This window comes from Pholis gunnellus (genome assembly GCF_910591455.1).
Source record: "Pholis gunnellus genome assembly, chromosome: 2".
Taxonomy (NCBI): domain Eukaryota; kingdom Metazoa; phylum Chordata; class Actinopteri; order Perciformes; family Pholidae; genus Pholis; species Pholis gunnellus.
This window is the reverse complement of record NC_136536.1, coordinates 15,825,273-15,845,047: the sequence shown is the minus strand read 5'-3', so window position 1 is coordinate 15,845,047 and position 19,775 is coordinate 15,825,273. Positions and strand designations below refer to the sequence as shown.

The 19,775-nt window shown below is 42.0% G+C and overlaps 1 protein-coding gene across 1 annotated transcript; it reads left to right on the top strand.

Moving 5' to 3' along the window:
• Positions 1–657: 657 nt before the first annotated feature.
• On the top strand, positions 658–16,590 carry srm (spermidine synthase; the record flags this gene model as incomplete). The annotated part of the gene is made up of 33 exons (XM_079176228.1): positions 658–804; positions 1,540–1,676; positions 2,208–2,331; positions 2,421–2,525; positions 2,710–2,860; positions 2,956–3,064; positions 3,152–3,227; positions 3,315–3,425; positions 3,631–3,774; positions 4,682–4,872; positions 5,052–5,208; positions 6,062–6,210; positions 6,391–6,441; positions 6,570–6,681; positions 6,806–6,853; positions 6,964–7,039; positions 7,133–7,242; positions 7,331–7,423; positions 7,513–7,581; positions 7,827–7,944; positions 8,034–8,107; positions 9,985–10,165; positions 10,269–10,333; positions 10,418–10,494; positions 13,076–13,202; positions 13,331–13,470; positions 13,992–14,112; positions 14,224–14,316; positions 14,439–14,592; positions 14,682–14,765; positions 15,018–15,163; positions 15,343–15,465; positions 15,573–16,590. 33 exons carry the CDS (start codon positions 658–660, stop codon positions 15,588–15,590), a joined length of 3,681 nt encoding a protein of 1,226 aa, XP_079032354.1. The 3' UTR covers positions 15,591–16,590.
• Positions 16,591–19,775: the final 3,185 nt, after the last annotated feature.

Genomic DNA, 19,775 nt, shown 5'->3' with positions numbered 1-19,775 from the left:
TGATTAGTATACCCACAGCATCAGCTCTATTGCTGAAAACTGCAAAGTGCAGATATTCAGATATGGGTTAGATAGCCCTCACAGGGATATTTGCTAAGACATGATTAGTGTATGTGACTTCACCCCTGTAGCACACAAATTCAGTGCAGATGCCATAGCTTGGTAGCGACATATTGTAAATGTCAATACTGCCCCCGCATGGTGCCAGCATCCTGGTGCAACACCGTGGTCAGATTGGAAGGGTGAGCCAACACAAGGGAGGCAGTGAGTCTGCAGTGACACTGCATTGAACGGGTACATGGGAGGACCGGAGCCTGGCCATGCAGTGGAGTACTGACAAGATTCATGACCAATCTAGATTGGATCTCAATCTGAGTGGTAGTAATCGACACAACATTAAAACAAAGACAACCTAAAATGTTGCCGGTATGTGAAATAAGCTTTATAAATGTCATGACACAAACGCACACATTTTGCATGTGATCATGCAGCAATATTTCTGTTAAATTCTCAATAAATTGTAGAAAACATAGTGCGTCGTTTCGCTGCACGTCCACTCCGCGCTGTTAGGGGGCGCTGTCTCCATTTCAACGTCCTTCCTGGCAGCTCAGAAAAAGAAAAAAACATTAATGGCAGGAGCTTCTTCCTGTGGCTCACATGTACACAGCCCCAAACAAGATGATGGATTCATCTAAGCGTGGTGATTCCACAAACAGTGGCCTTCAAGACTCAAACTCAACAACCGACGAGGAGGAAAAAGACGACCTGTGTCCCGGTTTTAGAAACGTGGCTGCTTTTGTTAGTGTAAGTGAACGAACCAAAAGCTGGACGCAGCTTTTGAGTTGAAGCCTCGCACTCAGGTGGACAACGTGGATGTGCTTGTTGGCTACGAGCTGCAGTCACATTATAAGTTAGGTGTTGGTGGAAGATATGCACAGCTATCTGTTGACGCAAGATTTGATTTGATTTTTATCTTTATATTAAAAGTAGTGGTCGACAGCACGAGGGTGGAGCTGCGTTGGTGTGTTAATTAGCTTTAAAGATATGCCTGTTTCTAGGTAACGATGAATGTTTTCATGTAACTTTAACGCTAAAGCTGCAATGTCATTAGCATATTCGACTAATCTCTTTATTGTGTCTATTAATGGTTTCATAAAGTGAGTTCAGGGCTATAGTCAAAGCTGTTCCACTGAGCTAACGTTAGCTAAAGTGATAAGTAAGCTATTAAAAAGCTAACACATATCCAAATTTGAAAAGGTTATAATAAATGGCTGAAACAAGTCATTATCAAAAGCGTTATTAACACATGTCAATTCAAGTAAAATATAAAGACTGCATTTTTATGTAAATTTAAATATGTAACGTTAACTGCCACGTTTCAGTGTTTAGGAATAACCTTGTTGTGAAAACTTTATATTAGACGTTTCACAAAAGAAGCAATACTTTACAGACATTGCAGTGTTTCCCTGACCTATATTTGTATATATATATATTTGATTATATTAGTGATGTCTAACAGCTCAGCCTGTCTCTCTGCAGTATGGATTGGGTGCGGTGTTATCTGCCACCAAAGCATCCGCCGGCTTGCCTCAAGCTGGAGATGAGTATGACTTCTATCGCAGCTTCCCGGGATTCCGGGAGTTCTGTGAAAGTCAAGGGGAAAAGCTCTTGCACTGGTGAGTGTGAATATATGTATAATGTATTGCTTCATTCTCAGTCAGACTTGCACCCGCTCCTCTCATTCACTTAAAGCCCATGCATCTGACAAAATTCAGGAATATGTGGTTTTGATGCGGCTTGCCTTTTGAAAATGGTGGTCGTAGTTGATTAGTGTGGTGTCATGTCACCCCAGTGTGTTGTACACTATCGGACTACATACTGGAACATCACTCTCTAGGGTTGTCCTCGACTAAAGAAAGTCTTCGTCAACTAACACTCAAACGATTATGTCAACTAATCAATTAGTTGCTTTGATTGACAGATCCGTTAAACTGAGTCTCCCCACAAAGATCACACAAAGCACCACATTAAATCTTAAGAGCCGTATCACTCTCTTTGTCAATTAACAGTCTGTGATTGCGCCACTCAACATTTCCTTAATACCTTTGTCAAACCAATAACATCACATCCTGTTTCTATGCTATTCTATGTCCGAGCCTCAGACATGCAAACACGATAAATTCTCTCAACCCGTTTCCCTGTGTCAGCATGAGTCAGACAATGCACCACCACGGCTGCAGATCTCACCTGAGCGACCGGAACAAGCTGACGGGGCTGGAGGAGAGGTTTGACTTGGTGGTGGACTCGAACGACGTCATCCTCGAACAAGTGGTATGGCCCGCAGCTTTGGTGTTTTTGCTAATTTCTTCACGGAACAAGTCTCTTTTCAAACCAACTAAGCTCTCATATCTGTTTTCCAGGGGATGAAGCTTGATGAAGTTGATGGGGTGAACAGGACCCAGCAGCCTATCCTGCCCGCCGGGTTTCAGCCTCCCAAGATTGTGGTTTCCAGCTGGAATCGCATGGTTGGCTAATTAAGCTCTCAGCTCTTATAGTGCAGATGCCAGCTTTTATTTTTGGGATGCATTAAGGTTTAAACGTTATGGGCCAGTCCTGACATTAAATCACTGACTCGGTTATTTTGAACACTTGATGAATATTCATACCGGCTCTATACACCTTTTGGTAATCAGTGCTTTTATTGATCAGGGTTCAAGTCGTTCCGAGACGTTCCGACTGCTCCACGCTAAGAATGTTACGAGGCCTCAGCTGAAATTCAAGGAAAAAGTGGACAACAGCAACACGCCATTTATTCCCAAGATCTTCATCAAGCCCAATGCAATAAAGCCTCTTCCTTCTTGTAAGTTAAAGCCTCTTCCTCACATCTTTTTTTTTTTCTTTCTATAAACTCATGAACATTGGTAACATATCTGTTCTCTCGCTCTTCCGTCGTAGATTTCACCAACAAACAAATCCGTAAACAGAGACCCGAGGACCTTGATGTCCCGGCTGCACTGGCCGACTTCATTCACCAACAGAGAACTCAGGAACATGTTGAAGACATGTAAGACTTGTCTCTTTTGTAATAATAACATTCAATCTTTTCCTATTCATCTTTGTCCAGCTTAACTTGTAATTCTGATCCACGTAGGTTTGCACACCCATACCAATATGAACTGGATCATTTTACAATCCCAGAAGGCCTTCTGTCTAAGGCAGAACCGCAGGTTAGTTATCGTGCTCCTACAGTCCTGTGATCCTCTCATTGTTGGTTAGGCTTCTACTAAATCTGTCGTTTGTGGATTATATTTTAGATGTTCAAGCCAATAGCTGAGACCAAGTGCTCCTTCGTTGACACACTGGAGGATCTGGTGGATCTGAATGAGAAGCTTTGCAAAGTGTCTGAATTTGCAGTGGACCTTGAGGTACGGGATTAGAAAAAGTTGTTGGTATCATGTATGTTTGTAAAATGTAATGGGATCCGAGCAACAGATTGAGCCTTTGTGAGGGTTATAATGCTCGTATTTTGCGTCAGGAAGGCATTGATTAAATTCTGTGGTTGATATTGATTACAAAGCCTGTCGGTTCTTTTGCATGAGTGTGTTATTAACACTCTGTTCCCCGTCGCAGCACCACTCCTACAGGAGTTTCCTCGGCCTCACCTGTCTGATGCAGATCTCCACCAGAGAGGAGGACTTCATCATCGACACCATTGAGCTCCGCAGCGAGTTGTACGTGCTCAACGAGGCGTTTACTGACCCGGCAATTGTCAAGGTAATGGAACCGCTCCCCAAATGATATGTTCCTGTTCTGTGACTTGAATTGTCTGAAAGGGAAGATGAGATTACATGTCTGATTAGATTTTCAAAATGGGAAACTGCTGTTTGTGTGTGTGTGTGTGTGTGTGTGTGTGTGTGTGTGTGTGTGTGTGTGTGACCGATATTGTGTTGAACTATAATCTCGGCGTACAAGCCTAGTGCACACAGCGTTTTTACAATGTAGTGGACAGCTATAGATATATTAAGATATTTCTTATTTATAAGATATTTTAGTTTTATTTCCAAAAGGAGTGGTTTAGATACTGAAACTGAGGGTATTCAAAGAAAAACTGTCTGGTTGTCAGACCACTTGTTCCACTTGTAGTATTGGTCTGCGTTGTAAAGCTGTGTCCAGCTTTGCCATCGACTGTTCAAATCTCACCAATTAAGACGGCCTTAAAATGGCCTCAAGGGAACTGAAATAACAGATGCGTCAGACTACCGTATGAACTGGTTGCGTCTGAGCCGTTGAATCTTTTACCTGGAGAAGAAACTCTGCAACAGTGTTGGAAAATTAAGTTTGTAAGGATTTAATCTTGAAAACTTCTGAGCCTGAATTTCTTAGAGGTGTCTCAGAGCGTCGACGCTTGATAAAGATGGTGCGTGTGTGTGTGTGTGTGGGAGCCACTGTGACTCACACACTGTAGGATACCTGTGAAGAAGTGTGTTGCGTGGGCTTGAACTGCAGAGAGATCTGTGAAAATAGTCCCAATGATGGAAAAATGGCACATGGTGTGTCTCCCCCCCCAGTTTTTGGTTCAAATATTATCTGTATCTAAGCAGTGAATTCTTTTTTTTCTCAAAATAAGTTGGTACTTTTCCAGAGAGGTTTCAGCTGAATGTGCGTTGTCTCCTGTTCTCAGATATTCCACGGCGCCGACTCTGACATGGAGTGGCTCCAGAGGGACTTGGGCTTGTATGTCGTCAACCTTTTCGACACGCATCAGGCCAGCCGAGCTCTGAACCTGGCCAAACATTCCCTCGACCATCTGCTCAAACACTTTTGCAACGCGGAATCGGACAAACGCTACCAGCTGGCTGACTGGAGGATTCGGTATGAAGAAGACGAGGCCGCTTGATGCTTCATTTTTATAGTTATTGTTTAGGTTTAACTGAGTTCCTTTTGATCTCGTCACAGGAAAATCCATCATTTATTTCAGATTGTTTGTAATATTACTCCTAAGAGATATTATTACTGACTTCTAAAACATGTCCCATCACTTGACCTTGTAGCCCCTTGCCAGAAGAGATGATGCAGTATGCCCGGACAGACACCCACTACCTCCCTTACATCTACGACCGCGTGAGGGCGCAGCTGTTGGAATTTAACTTCGGGCAGCCGGGCCTGCTGCAGAGCGTCTGGAACAAGAGCAAAGACATTTCTCTGAAGGTGAGCACAGATCTCACTTCATACAGCATTAGGATTAAAGCACCTTTTTTTAATGTGGATGTCCAATCAGTGCTGGTGGTTAATATAGTGCGTTGAAGCAATAAATCAATCAGTGCCCGCTCTATTGACAGAGAAAGCTGATTTCCGCTGTGACAGGATGCATTGCGGGCAAGCTACTGATGCCCAGCTAGAACATGATTTACAACAAGTGGCAACGTTCTCTTTTAAAAATCCTCTTCTATACTCCTACTCCACTATACTCTATGCAAGGGCAGTGTTGATTTGAACAAGAATTACAAAACTCCGTTTTATTTTTATTTATTCTTTGTTTTAGTCGTACGTTTCTGAGACTCTTTCATGATTCTGTAATGGACTTTGCTGAGGGATGTTTCTCCTCGCTGGAAAAATTCCGATCAGAAGTAAGCATACCGTGACCCATGCGTCTAGTAATCTAGACTGAGAAGGTGTTACTGCTTTCATATATCGATGTTGGTTATCAGACAGAGAGAATCTTTAGTACCTGACTTTTTATATACTACTGAGGCCTTCTGCTAGATTTGGCACCAGAGTGTTCATGATGATCTAAATTGGCATCCCTTGTCGGCGAGAGAGGAGCCAACTGTTTTGTTTAATGTTCACTCAGCAGAGCATAATGATTAGAGATTTCATTCCAATTTTCTTTTCATTTACGTTGTCGTTACAATTTAGTCGTGAAGTAAAAGAACCTTGATGAGCTCTGTCTAAAAGTGGCATGGTTTCTCTATTGCCGTCGTATTTTATTTATTCCTACGCCACAATCACCTGCATTTTCTGACATTTGTCATGATTCACCATGTGCCTTCCCTCTGTACAGAAATACATAAAGCCTATATACACAGAGGAGTCATATTTGGAGCTGCAGAGGAAGCAGAAGCGGTCCTTCAACACCCAGCAGCTCACTGCCTTCAGACTGCTGTTTGCCTGGAGGGACAAGCTGGCCAGGCAGGAAGATGAAAGCACCGGGTAGGCTGTTTGGAAATGGATGAACTTGCTGTTCTGGAAATCCTCTAGAGCCGTTTGCCTATTTATAGTTGGTGCCCAGACAGATTCTTGCCATCCACATGTTTGTGACAATCTCCCTGCTTTTCCAATCATTCAGTCCTTCTACATCTGTCTTAACATGGAGTTGTTTGTGTGTTGTAGATTCACCCTGCCCACTCATATGATGATCAAGATCTCTGAGGAGCTGCCCAGGTGAGTTCAACAGGTTTCCCACTTTAAATTGTGAATCATTTGTAGTGCTGTTGTCTCACGTTAGAACAGGTGAGTTAAGTGTCATTATTCATAACCTCCAACACAGTATTTTGTCTGTATCGGCTCAGGGAGCCTCAGGGCATCATTGCCTGCTGTAACCCTGTACCCCCACTGGTGAGGCAGCATGTCAATGAGCTCCATTTGTTGGTGCAGCAAGCCAGAGAAATGCCTCTCCTTAAGGTAAGAAAAGATGAGGGGTGGCAGCAGTGTTTGTTGTGGTGTAAATTCAATGTTAAGTCACTTGTCAATGATTGTCAATAGCTAATTCAATCAAACATTGCAATGTTTTCTAAACTTCACACAGGCTGAGCTTGGAGCTCAAAAGACGAAAGGACTCGCACCCTTGAAAAAGGTTGGTTTAAAAACGGATAAATCCAGGTGGAATTTTTAGTTTTTGCATTCTGTGTTTTGAAGGAACCATGACTGGCATAAAATTCATGTGATTCTTGTATAATTTTCCAGCCAGAGGTCACGTTGTTTGGTCCTCATGATACATCCAAGGTCTCTGAGAGCGACCTTCACCACTGTTCTCCTCATGGTACGCGTGATGCTCACACATGTTCTGCATTATATTTGTGATTTTTAATATTTTAGGCCTAAAAAAAAAAAAAAAAAATGCATCTAATTTCAGAAATGCCTGTCAAACAAGGGATGCTCTTCTCAGAGGATGAGGACAAAATGGATGTTGGTGAAGAGAAAATAAGTGGTCTCGTGGCGACGGCTACAATCACACAGTTTGAGGTAGAGATCAACTTCTAGTTCACTTAATTCAGGTCAATTTACATGCAGCTGTTATACGTAATGGGAGAACTCTGCGTTCTTTTTGAAGGAGCTGGAAACACAGAATGACCAAGAGTCTTCTTCTGTGGCTCAAATGAAAGCCAGACGTATCATTGAGTCTTTTGAAAACCCTTTCAGAATGGTAAGCTATGATTTAACCCTCAGTATTGTTCGCATTGCATCTTATTTAACCAGACACGCAGCATTCAACTATCTTCCTTGTAATTTCAGTACTTGCCCTCCACTGATGTGCACATCAGCAAGAATGCCAAGTTTGACCCGTCTTCGAAAATATTTGAGGTACTTACATCAGCTGTGACTCAAATTGCTGACTATCACATTTTACAGTAGCCTTCAGACACTAATCTGAAAGCTGTATTTGTGCTTGGGCAAAAAAAGGAGAAGCTTGATGGTTGTACAATATGCTGTTATACAGGCAAACATAGCCAGGTAAGCCATGCCCAGGCCGCCACTTTTAGGCTGGCTTTTTAAATGGTTTTATTTATTTCGTTAAAATACAATAACCAACCATCCCACGTTTACAGATTAGTAAAAGATGGAAACTGCAGAGCATTGAACATCAACAGAAGGAGTTGGAGGCCAAGAAAGAGGCCAAGAAGAAAGCCAAGGAAGAAGCAAAGGAACGTATAAAGAAAGCGAAAGGTAATGAAGTCCAACTTGCTCTTAAATTTACCATTTTTCTGAGTAATGTCCCTCATTGTATTTCATTTTTTTATTGTTGATTTCCACAGAAGACAGAAACGAGGCGAAGCAGAGCTACCAGGAGTCTCTCCAGAACGTCGCCACGGTTCGCCAGCAAGCAGCGGTGAGTCATTTGCTCTCTTGTCCGTCCATTCCCTCTATGCTACGTCAGACAGGCTTTTGTCAACTTCACCGTTGATGTCCCCGTTGGGAGGGTACATAGCCATGAAAAACACAGAGTGTTATATTCACCCTGGAGCCTGGCATGGCATATTAAAGATAGTGCTGTGATCGGCAGTTCAACCCTCTGCAATGGCCCCCCGTTTTCTGAAGACGTGGCTGGTATTTCTTCGCAGCAATATGGTGACTCACAAGCGAGTGAACCACTGCTGCCAGTCTGCAGCTCAGGCATGTCAGTGGCCTTATTTATATCTGTCACATGACGTGCCCGGGGAGAAAGAATGCACAGCGTGGGATTGCAGCATTAGAGACATGCCCCCCCCCCACTTATAAAACACTTTTCTTCTCTCCTTGGGGAACAACAACAGCTTATTTCTGCCCAAAAGCCCACTTCCTGTTAGCTCTGTCTGGGCTATTGCTATGCACCCTCCTGCTCGGTTACGTGCTCTCGCCACCATATGGTGTTTCTTCTCCGTTTTTGAAATGCTCAGTTAGACAAAGGTCTTCATCTTCAGTTGTCGGTGCTGGAGAACCAGAAAGAAATGTCTCCACTCTGACCCTGGTGGTGGAACCGCTTCCCCTCTGCCTTTCACTGTGTGTGTGCTTTGAGCCATCAGTCACTAGTGCACACAGTAATAGCATGCACCACAGCAATCCATTGTGTGATGATGGATTAAGTGAAGTTTGTTTTAAGCTGAAATGGAGGCTTCAAATAAACATGGCGGCATGCATTATAGTCCAAAGTGTTGGCAGCAGAACTTGAAAGTAACACTCCTCAAACTGCCAACTGCGGGCAAATATTGGCTCAGACGGCTAACTCTGTTTCCGCCCATACTTTGGCAGTGAAGGTTTCTTGTCTAATTTCAGTTTGAAAGAAAAGTTTCCAAACGCTTCTACTGCACTGATATTGGGTTCGAACATCACTGGTTTTCTCTTTTGTCTGAGTCATGTTCATGAACAGTTGCATCAAATTAAAATTAAAAAAAAAAGCATGTTGGATAAATAGATCAGAAATCATCCCAAGGAGAACGCGTGATTTGTGAAGACTCACAAGTTTGATGTCCAACCATAAAAAAAGACGTAACTAAACAATGGTAAAGATTAATGGTAGATTCTAAGATATTGTCATGAAGCTGCACCCTTATTATAGCTAGTTGGTACATTACAGAGATCGGTTGCACTTCTTCTTTGGCTGGAGTGTTGTTGCACTGGTTCCTGTAGGTTAATATGTTAAATGTTTTCTCTGCCTGCATGTCCACACAGTGTCCTTTAACAGATAGAACACTGATGCTGCAGAGCATGAAGTCCACCGTTAGATGGCAGCAAAAGCTGGGTTTTCAACGACAGACTGTTTCATCACTGAGTCAATATAATGTTGACTTCAGTAGGTCACTGCAATACCATTCTTTCAAGCAGAGGCCTGTACAGTATGACATTTGTTATGTAGGGTACAAAAACATATGTGTGCCAAGTATGCTGCAAAAGAAAACACTTTTTGGGAAAAGATGTCAGTTAATATCAATCTTTCTTATTCCCTTTAAGATTCCAGTTATGGATGATATGCAATGTAATGGTGCACCATAAATAGATAAAACCCTGAATATTAAAACATCAAAAATAATTAAAAAGAGATGGCTGTTTGTTTTTACTGGTATAACAAAACATCCACCGCATGCTACTTGTCCTATAGCTGGGAACAGTTATCCAACAGTGGTCATTATCTTGTTAGTTTAACTAAATCCATACATTTAAGATTACATTTATTTGAATGCATATTCTAAGTATTGCACAGCATGTAATGCTGCCGACCAATTTCACCAGGATTCTGCAAAAGACGGCGTAAAGAAAAGAGAGAGGGTTGCCAGTGAGATTGGAGAGTCAACTCCCAAACCGAGTAAGAAGCTGATGAAATCTGAAGAGAAGCCCGAGAAGAAGGCCCCGCCTCCCCATGACGGCTTCAGTCCCTTTGACTACAGTCAGTCAAAACTCAAAGTCTTTGCTGGTATGCTTCATGTCGCTACTCTCTTTACATTCAGTTCGCTGTTGTACAATATTGTATTGTCAAAAAATGAGTTCAACTCAGTGCACCTGCTTTGTTATTACAGGTAACAAACCAAAGGACAACACGCAGTTCGATCCAAATCGGCAAGCCCACGATTTCAAGAAAAGGGTATTTAGTTTATTAATGCATTTTGTTCATTAAACAATATGTATTTTAATAGTGCGTGACCAATTTAAATCTTTCATCCAATAGAAAAATCCCAAAGGACAAAAATCCAGTTCTGGAGCTGGAAGCCGAAGTATGTCCTACATGGCTGGAAAATCCGATAGGTAATTATGTACAATGTGCATTAGCTTCTTTGCCTCTGCAAGTTCAAACATCTCAGTTTGTTATTGTTAACCTGTCTGTCTTTTTTCTTCTCTGCAGAGGATTCCGGCAAAACTGGCCCAAAAGATAAATTCACATTCAGGCTATTTTTTGTCTCATTTTAAAAAGTGTTTTCTCCATCCTGCAGAAACAATGTTCCCATTTTTGTTCCTTCTTGCGAGTGAAATTCAGTATTTCAATATTTAATGAATTTCAAAGTCTATTTTCTTCCATCTGTGGAACAGCTTACCCTGTAAATATGTGGAAGCACAGACCTCTTTATAAAGATGATTTTAGACAAAAAAGTTCTTGTCTACGTTTTTTTTCATTCAAACAAAAAAAGCCTTTTGTTTTGGTGGGGCAGTATCACGAGGTATTATATGGAGCGTTTTTTTCCTTATCTTTATTCAAGAGCGTGGTTTTTCAATTTGAGAGCGTGAGCTATTGATTTCACTCAATGCATGCGCTTTGATTTGCTCTGCTTCTCCCCAAACTATATGTTTGCACACATATTGAGCCTCATGCAAGAGCCACTCCTTCAACCACAGTCATTCTTAAGTGGCTTGTGCGAGGGATTTAGGAGAACTTGTATCCTTCACCAATTTTCACGTATTTTAAATTTTCTCTGAGGTAGGAGCCCCATTTACAATGTGGTCCAGACCTGTCGTAAGACTCGTGTGCAATTAGTCTATTCTACAAAACAAATATATAAAATTCACTAATACAATGTATATTTCATAACAATTTTGCATTTGAAAATCCTTAATAAATTACTCTTCATCGTTATGTTGACATTATGCTGTTTGACTTTGCACTTGGAATTATAATATAATTCAAAATTGTCTATTGATGCAATTGTACAAAGCTACATCATCAATATGAACCTCAAGCTGGAAAATGACTAAAATTCTGCACTAATTGAAGGTTAATTTGTCTCTGTATAAAATACGGTCAGTGTAAGCAGCTGCTTCGTGGCTACACACAGCAGAGACGGATGAATGTTTCTCTACATGCAGGTTTATGCAAGTGGCTGTACAGGAGAGCATCCTCTTGTGATGCCTGTGACGTTATTTTTTTTTTCTTGAGCCGTTTTGATATGGAACCATTCCTTCTTTATTTCTGTGATAGTACGCCCCTCCAGTGACACGGCATTAGCAGCACTTAACATTTGTCCTAATCCTTGGCTTTAGCAGGTCTCTGGTTCCGCTGCTGACGGTGTTAAAAAGTATAGATTTTCCGTTATGTCTCCAGAAGTATTGTAAAGTTCATCTTGTTATTCTTTTGTGCCATGTTCATGAATGAACACATATGGGGCATAGACTGCCAGTTATAGTGTTGACCAATGAAATGATCCCCGTCTTGTTGCCAGTGCGTTCGGCTCACTACAGCTGCCCTGACTAGCGGGTACTCTTTAGCTTTTTTTATCTCTTGCTTTTTTCTTTTCCTATAATAGCTACATCGCCCTCCTGTCGGTGTGATCGAGGGAAACACCGAGACTGAAAATAGAGGACTTTCAGCAAAGCAAAACGCACCTGCAAGGAGGCAGATCATTTTTTGGGGTTCAACACTACACCTGGCATTAAATTGGTTGGAGAATTTTGACAGGGTTATTTCACAAAAAGAATCCAAAAGCAGAGGAGAAATTTGAGAGCAGATGTTACACGAGCACACAGAAGCAACAAGAGTGCGAGGTAAGGGACTGTAGCTGGAGCACAGGAAATCAATGTAAGCAATAATATATTGGAGTGCAAGCATACAGTTAATTAAAGAAACCTAAACATGTTTAAACTTACATCAGCTGTGGTGGTCGCAGTGACTCAAATGGCTCACCAAATAGCAAGGGGAGCTGTTTGCATATGATTTATTCCACTTTCCACAGTAGATCATGTAGATTTGGACACAATACATGACACTGCAAAATATACACTCCATATACATACTGTTTGTGCAGTGAATATGACAATACATAACTATGTAAAAGAAAGCCATAGCTCTCACAGAGACTTCAACATTAACGACAATGTATGATGTGAAATCAGACATTCAAAATTACAAGGAATAACATGTTAAAGTTAAACACTTATTTACAACATGGTCCTTAGGTGTTTTAAGACAAAACACAATATTTACAACATAAAACTAAACAATGCATTCATGAACTACAATGATATCTGCACAACTTAAATACCAGACACACTCATCAAAACAGTAGTAGTAGTGAATTCATATTATTTGGATTTACATGTTTCTTTCACACAAATTCACTAATGTTTTTGTAATTTTTGCACACGATTTCATCTATCACATTGTACAGTAGCATTTAAAAACTAATCTGAACGCTGTATTTGTGCTGGGCAGAAGAAGGAGAAGCTTTATGGTTGTACAATATGCTGTTATACAGTCAAACCAAGTAAGCCATGCCCCAGACGGCCACTTTTAGGCTTGGAGAGTGTATGTTTTTTTGTTAATAAAGTATTAATAACTTTGAAGGAGGCCATACGTGAAAATACAACAAACGAACGTTCATCCTCCCTTGTTTTCTAGTACGCGCAGGCGCAGTGGCTCCACTTCACGTGGGCTGCAGCCTATGGGCGTTGCTGGTGGTGTGAAGTCAAACAAACTTTACGCAAACCGGTTCATCCCGGCACCCCATTGGCTCACACGACGGCATGTAACTGACGTCAGCAGCGCCCCATTCGCTACATTACGGAGACGTCAATTTCAGTCGCACGACGATCAAGTGTCACTTGGTCACATTGCCACACTTTCAAACACGTTAGTGTTATTTTATAGCCGTAGAAAACTGTCATGGAACACATAAAGGATGGATGGTTTACGGAGTCATGCGCGCTATGGCCGGGCCAAGCGATGAGCCTCCAGGTGGAAGAGGTCCTCTACCAGAAGAAGTCCGATTTTCAAGACATTATGGTTTTCAAGAGGTGAGTACTTTTAGCTACAAAACTTGGCTAACGGTGCTAGCTGTTAGCGCCCTCCAGCAGTGAATGAGCAACCGAAAGCTCGTGGGTTTTGAGAAGTTTCTTCCGCTTAGCTTGCCTGTGGGTTGTTTCCTTTTGTCCCCGAACCGATTTGTATCTCACAAACAAACTAGCTAGGTAGCGAGGTGGTGGGATGACTCTTTAAGTCGATGGAGAGAAACGCTATCCAATACTGACAGGCTAGTCACGGCAGCAATCTCTGTATTTGTTTTTAAGAACGCCAGCAATCACGCGCTAGACATCTCTTTATTTAATTTGGCTTTATTGGCATGAAGGTTAAAAAAATTAAAATCTTCCCAACGCACCAAAATGAAAAAGTACACCATAATATGCATATCAACACACCATTAACATAACTATTGCTGCATCTTGCTCAAGTTATGTAAACGTGTATGAGTTGGTCAGTTCCTCTTCACCTTTTTCAACGTGACTCTCATGCTTTGCTGTAATATCTCCTTTTTCAGTAAAACCTACGGGAATGTCTTGGTGCTGGATGGAGTGATCCAGTGCACAGAGAGAGACGAGTTTGCCTACCAAGAGATGATTGCAAACCTTCCACTGTGCAGTCACCCTTGCCCCAAGAAGGTATTCCTCTGATATATTTTTGGGCAATTTTAAAGTCGTTGCAGTCAGGGCGTCAGCCAGGGATGAGTCACGTTCCTTGTTTTGACAGTCAACCGGTTTCCACTTTCACAGGTGCTGATTATTGGCGGCGGAGATGGCGGCGTGCTGAGGGAAGTGGTGAAGAGTCCACTGGTGGAGTCGGTAGTTCTGTGTGAGATAGATGAGGTAGGAGCAACAACACAGACAGGGATTCAGGCTTCTCTCTCTCTCTCTCTCTCTCTCTCATACATCATATTGCACCCGAGCTTCGCCTGATCACATCAGTATTGACGTCGTCTTCTGTGCAGGAAGTCATTAACGCATCCAAGAAGTTCCTCCCGGGGATGGCCAAAGGGTTTTACAGTCCCAAGCTCATCCTCCATATTGGAGACGGCTTTGAATTCATGAAGAAGAACCAGGATGCCTTCGACATCATTATAACCGATTCGTCCGACCCCGTTGGTGAGTGCCACTTTGGGAGTGTCGCGACACCTCTCTTTGCCAACGGTTATAGGAGGCGACCAATGTCTGACTTCTGAATTTTGTTGCAGGACCCGCTGAGAGTTTGTTCAAGGAGTCTTACTATCAACTGATGAAGACGGCGTTGAGAAACGGTGGAATTCTATGTTCCCAGGGTAACTTTCATACTTGTGCTTTATAGTTCACTTTTGTGTTAAAAGCTGGTGAGTGATTTTAGAATAATGCTGACTTCAGCAGAAGTCATAACTATGCTACATCCAATGTTTTGGCTTTCATTGACTCACCGGGAGCTGTTATGTTCCCCCATTCGTACAGTCTTACCTCCAACATAGAACAATGCTTAAAGAAAAGGCAGACAGGAAATGAATGAATATGCCCTTTCTTCTGCTCTTGTGTCAACTTCACAGGAGAGTGTCAATGGCTCCATTTGGAGCTGATAAAGGAGATGCGAACCTTCTGCAAGACCCTATTCCCTGTGGTGGACTACGCCTACAGCACCATCCCAACTTATCCCAGCGGCCAAATTGGATTCATGCTCTGTAGTAAAAATCCCGTAAGTGTGTGTCGGTCATTCTCCATCTGCCATCCACCGCTTGCTTGATTGTTGTCTGATTGCCCATGAAGGCCACTGCCTTATTACACAACCCTTCTGTAGCAAAATAAAGCCGTCTGCTGTTGTCTTGGTGGTGATGTCCATCGAATGACCGAGGTGCCTCTTCACTTTTGAATTAGGAAACAAATTTCGTGGAGCCAATGAGATCGCTGTCAAAAGAAGAAATGGAAAATATGAACCTTAAATATTACAACCCTGAAATTCACAAAGCATCGTTCGTCCTGCCTGAGTTTGCAAAGAAGGTAAACGTCGTTAAAAATCATTTTCATATATCGGCGCAGTTTTTTTTTTTAAACTGTTAACACGTATTTGCTTCCTTTTCACTAAGTGTCTTCTTGACCGTTGACAGGTACTCAATGAAGCATGACCAGCAACAGCAGACCGTGTTCGTCCTCTACCTGGCCCTCAGACCACAGACCTTGTTCTAAGGCTTCTTCACCTCCTCAACACAGTTCAGCGCCACTGAAGAGAGTAGCCTCCTTGAGATGTTATGGATGGGAGCACTTATTAATCATCAGTGGGTGGGAACTTGCTGAGTTATACAGTGAGAAGTGTTAGTTCGCTCCAATGTTTCCTTCCTTCCTTCCTTCCTTCCAGTCATACACACTCTTGTTGTTTTTATTTATTTTACTTTTTCATTTTTACTCTGTATTCGTCTTATCAGCATTTGGTGAAGAGCGATTTAAATGGACTGGGCTGAGTGGAGAGAGAGAGAGCATTGCCGTCAAACCTGACCTCAATCTGAAACTGTGTACTGTCTGTCGGATTCACTGCATCTACACCTTATGTAATGCATTACCTTACCACGTAGTACATTGATGTACTTTTCTTTGTCATGTTTTGATATCAGTTTGTGCTCATAGGAAAACACGCGCAGTCGCCAACTGTCGTGACTGCATATTCACAGTACTAATGTGTCCTCTACACAAAAAAAACCCTATAGTGCCTGATATTTGTTGTTGGTAGGAAAAAAGAAGACTTGCTCTGAATCTAAGTGTACCAGGCACATAGTGGCCTAGAAGAAACCTCACGTGTCAATAATTCACCAACATTCTATAAGATTAACATAAATGTTCTCCGCTTTGACCAACAATTATAACTGTGTTAAAAAAAAAGAAATTAAGTCTGGTATTGGAGTTTTTGCAAAGCAAAAAATGTCACTGAGATGTGAATTCATTCTGCCATTATGAACCTTCAGTATTGTAGAAGGCTTGTATCGTAGTAAGCCTGTAGGCCGAGTCATTACGTGGTCGGACCCCTTCAGTTCCAGGTGCAAGCGTAAGTCCACGTGGAGTCTGTTGAGAAATATCTGAGCAATGAATCTGTGATTTATTTTTTTTAAGTACTGTAATAAATTGGTAACATAGAATGGTTGTTTTGAGTTCTGTGTGCATTCATCCACTGACTGGGTCACTCAGGCATATGCTTTATTTGCATTACCACTAAACACAGGACTACATTTGAGTTTTTAGTTTTTTTAATTCTGGTTTTCTACTTGCGATATCTTTCAAATGTGTTGCACTTAAAAAGCAATATTTGAAAAATGATTCTGTGCTTGTTTCACTCTGGCTTCAGGACCGCAGATAAATAGTTTGGAAGTAACGATCTGTTCAAGGTTTCGATCCGCTAAACCTGTGTTTTTGAGCTAATCTTTACCAATTGCAGCATCACTTTCCAACCAAGTCCAGGTTAATGTGCGGTGTGTTTCGGCTGGGGCTCGCTGCTGATGGGTAACCCTTTAAGTGTCCTTGTAGGCTCTGGTGTGAACAGCGTTGTAGCAACAGTGAGGTCCAAGTGCAGTTTCAGTACTCAGGCACTAGATGGCATCCTTTAATCTTATGTATAAACTGGTTCACATAAAGGAATGCATTGAAATGATACTGTTCAAATTCATCAAATGCATATTGAGAGAATACAACCTTGTATTTTGAGTCTTTCTCTGAATATTAAAGGAAAGCCCCCCTCGGCCCCTTTAAATTGTTCAGATCAGTCAGTGTTTTGGGATGTGAGGCGCCACTGTTGCCTTCAGTTGCGTCAACTGTAGAGATTGTGTAATACCTAAGCCCTCACTGGGTTTCTATTAAAAAGTGACCAACCTACGACAGTGCAGCGCATTATTATCAGTCTGCCTTTGTAGTGCGTTACGGTGGCTGTAGTGAAGGTGGTTCGTGTTCTCCAACTGTAATATAGGAAATGAAACATATCCACTGTCTTCCATTAAGTAAATTGAGGGACTACCCATACATATTTAATTTGTTTGTTTCGATGATAATATCTGCACTGCAGTAACAGAACTTTGAAGACTGTCGCTTGTCTTTTTAAACCAAATGTACATGTTTCCAGAGCAGTAACACAGATTTACCCACATATCCAGATGCACCCGTTTAATAGAAAACACTCAACACATAAGCCTCAAATGATCTTAGAGTCTGTGTTCCTTTGTGATCCCTTTCAGAGAGCCGTTGAGGTGTTGCTTGAGGCCATAAATGAAGTAGATGTAGTGAAAATGGAAGCTTCCACGCACATTAATAAGATCTGGGAGCACCCAGACCAGTCGTCATCCTGACGTTATTCACAGTGTGAAGTCTCTTTCAGGTCACACTGCAGATATTTGTACGGGGCCAATTTGTTGTAGATTCTTCAAACACACTGGATTGCCAATATAGTCGTCTCAACAGTCGGCTAATCTTTGGATTGGCTCCGGGCCTTCTTGAGATCCGCAGTGTATGAAGAAAACACCTCAAACACTGTTTTGAAAGCACGACAAATCCATTTCAACATATCAACCAAGGCGTACTGGAATATAGATATTGTATGTTTCCTGCCGGTAGCAACATCTAAAGACGTCACAACAGTAAACCCTGTTAATTGTGCTATTTCAGCGATATATCCCGGAGGGCAGCTTCTCAAACACATGAAACTATTTTTTTTTCTCCGACAAGAGAGTATGTTTTATGCTGTAATTAACTCCCCATAATCAGTTTTGGTGAGGAGTTAAGCTCGTATAGACCAGTATAATGGGGTTTTGCTGTAGTTTAGCTCACACAAATTGTTTCCTTGAACTACATTTAATGGTTCTATTTAGCTACATGCAATATTTAAAAATAAATGAGTCTTTATGTAAGCAGCAACTTATGTGTCAGATAAATGCATATTCCACGTAATTATTTGTTGCCACTCTAGTATAAAGATGTTTTTGTGCTTCATTAATTTTTCAGCTAATTGTATATAAATCATACTGTCCAGAGCAAAGCTCTGAAGAATATTAACTTGGCTTGGAAAAAAAAAAAGAAGGTAATTTACTCGTTTTGATTATGTGCTGGTTGCTGGAAGCCGTTTCTCACTTGTTTAATCCGCAGCTTAGTCTGAATTAAATTGAACTGCTGCTGCAGCCTATCATATATTCAACTGGGATATATTGTACCCTCACCATCATTGTTACCTGCAGAATGAGAGTTTCTATAATACTAGTTGGGATATAGTTTGTATTTGGTGGTAAATTGGTGTACTCACTCATCAGTCTTTTCCCAAAACCTGCCCATCCTGACCCAAAGCCCATTGTTTTGTGTTTATTTCAGACAACAAATGAAAATCAATCACATTGTATCCACTGCTCATGTTCATGTAGTAGACCAAGGTCAGCCATCAACTCCATTGTACACCTATAGCACTAATTTGCCGAAGAACAATTGCTTTTTTCTTTTAACAGCTATGTTTCCTCCACTCGATGGGTGATGAGCATTTCCTGGAGGCACCGCAGTGGTCAGTGTCAGACCGCTCAATTGTAATCTGCAGGTGTCAGAGAGGCACACAGAGGCACTGTGACAGCAATCAGATGTTGGCAAAAGTTCAGTGCGAAACAACGATAAGTCAGCACTGTGGTCAGTTTGTATTTCTTTCAGATGTTTTGTTTGCCGCTACAGGAAAATGTGACCACTGTGTTCCTGGGTGTTCAAGACATTTAGAGTACATTACACAGTTAATGAGTTGTGGGATTGTCCGCCTACCCGCCAAAGAGGTCTTGCCTGAGATTGTCTATCACAATTGTCAATACATTAGTTACATATTGATGTTAAAACCTGGCTTTAGCCCGGTGACGTCGTCGTCGCCCTCTGCAGATGTTCCCAATTTGTCAAAAAGGTTAAGTGTTCAACGGTCCCATTTGCTCTGTCCTGAACCCTTCATCTCCCCTCCTCTTCCACACTCACACATACACGTCCGTCCCCCCCCCCTAGCACCCTCCACCCTCCGTCATACACCCACCACCCTGTACGTGGGTGGTGGGTGTATGACATGACGGGGTAGAGGCGTATAAAAGAGTGAGGGACTTTGGAGGTAGAGCAGAAGAAACATCAGTGGATTCCAAATCTTGTGACCAGCTGCCACCAACTGCACTGCACTTTCTCCACCACTCTCCTCTGGATCTCTGAGCTGCTCAGACTCTTCATCGCTCGCTTTCTCAAACACACACTCACTCACACACTCTTATCTCCGTGAGCCTCCTGCTCCTGTGGCTGTAACTCTGGTCCGTCACCTGCACTCCTGTCACAGC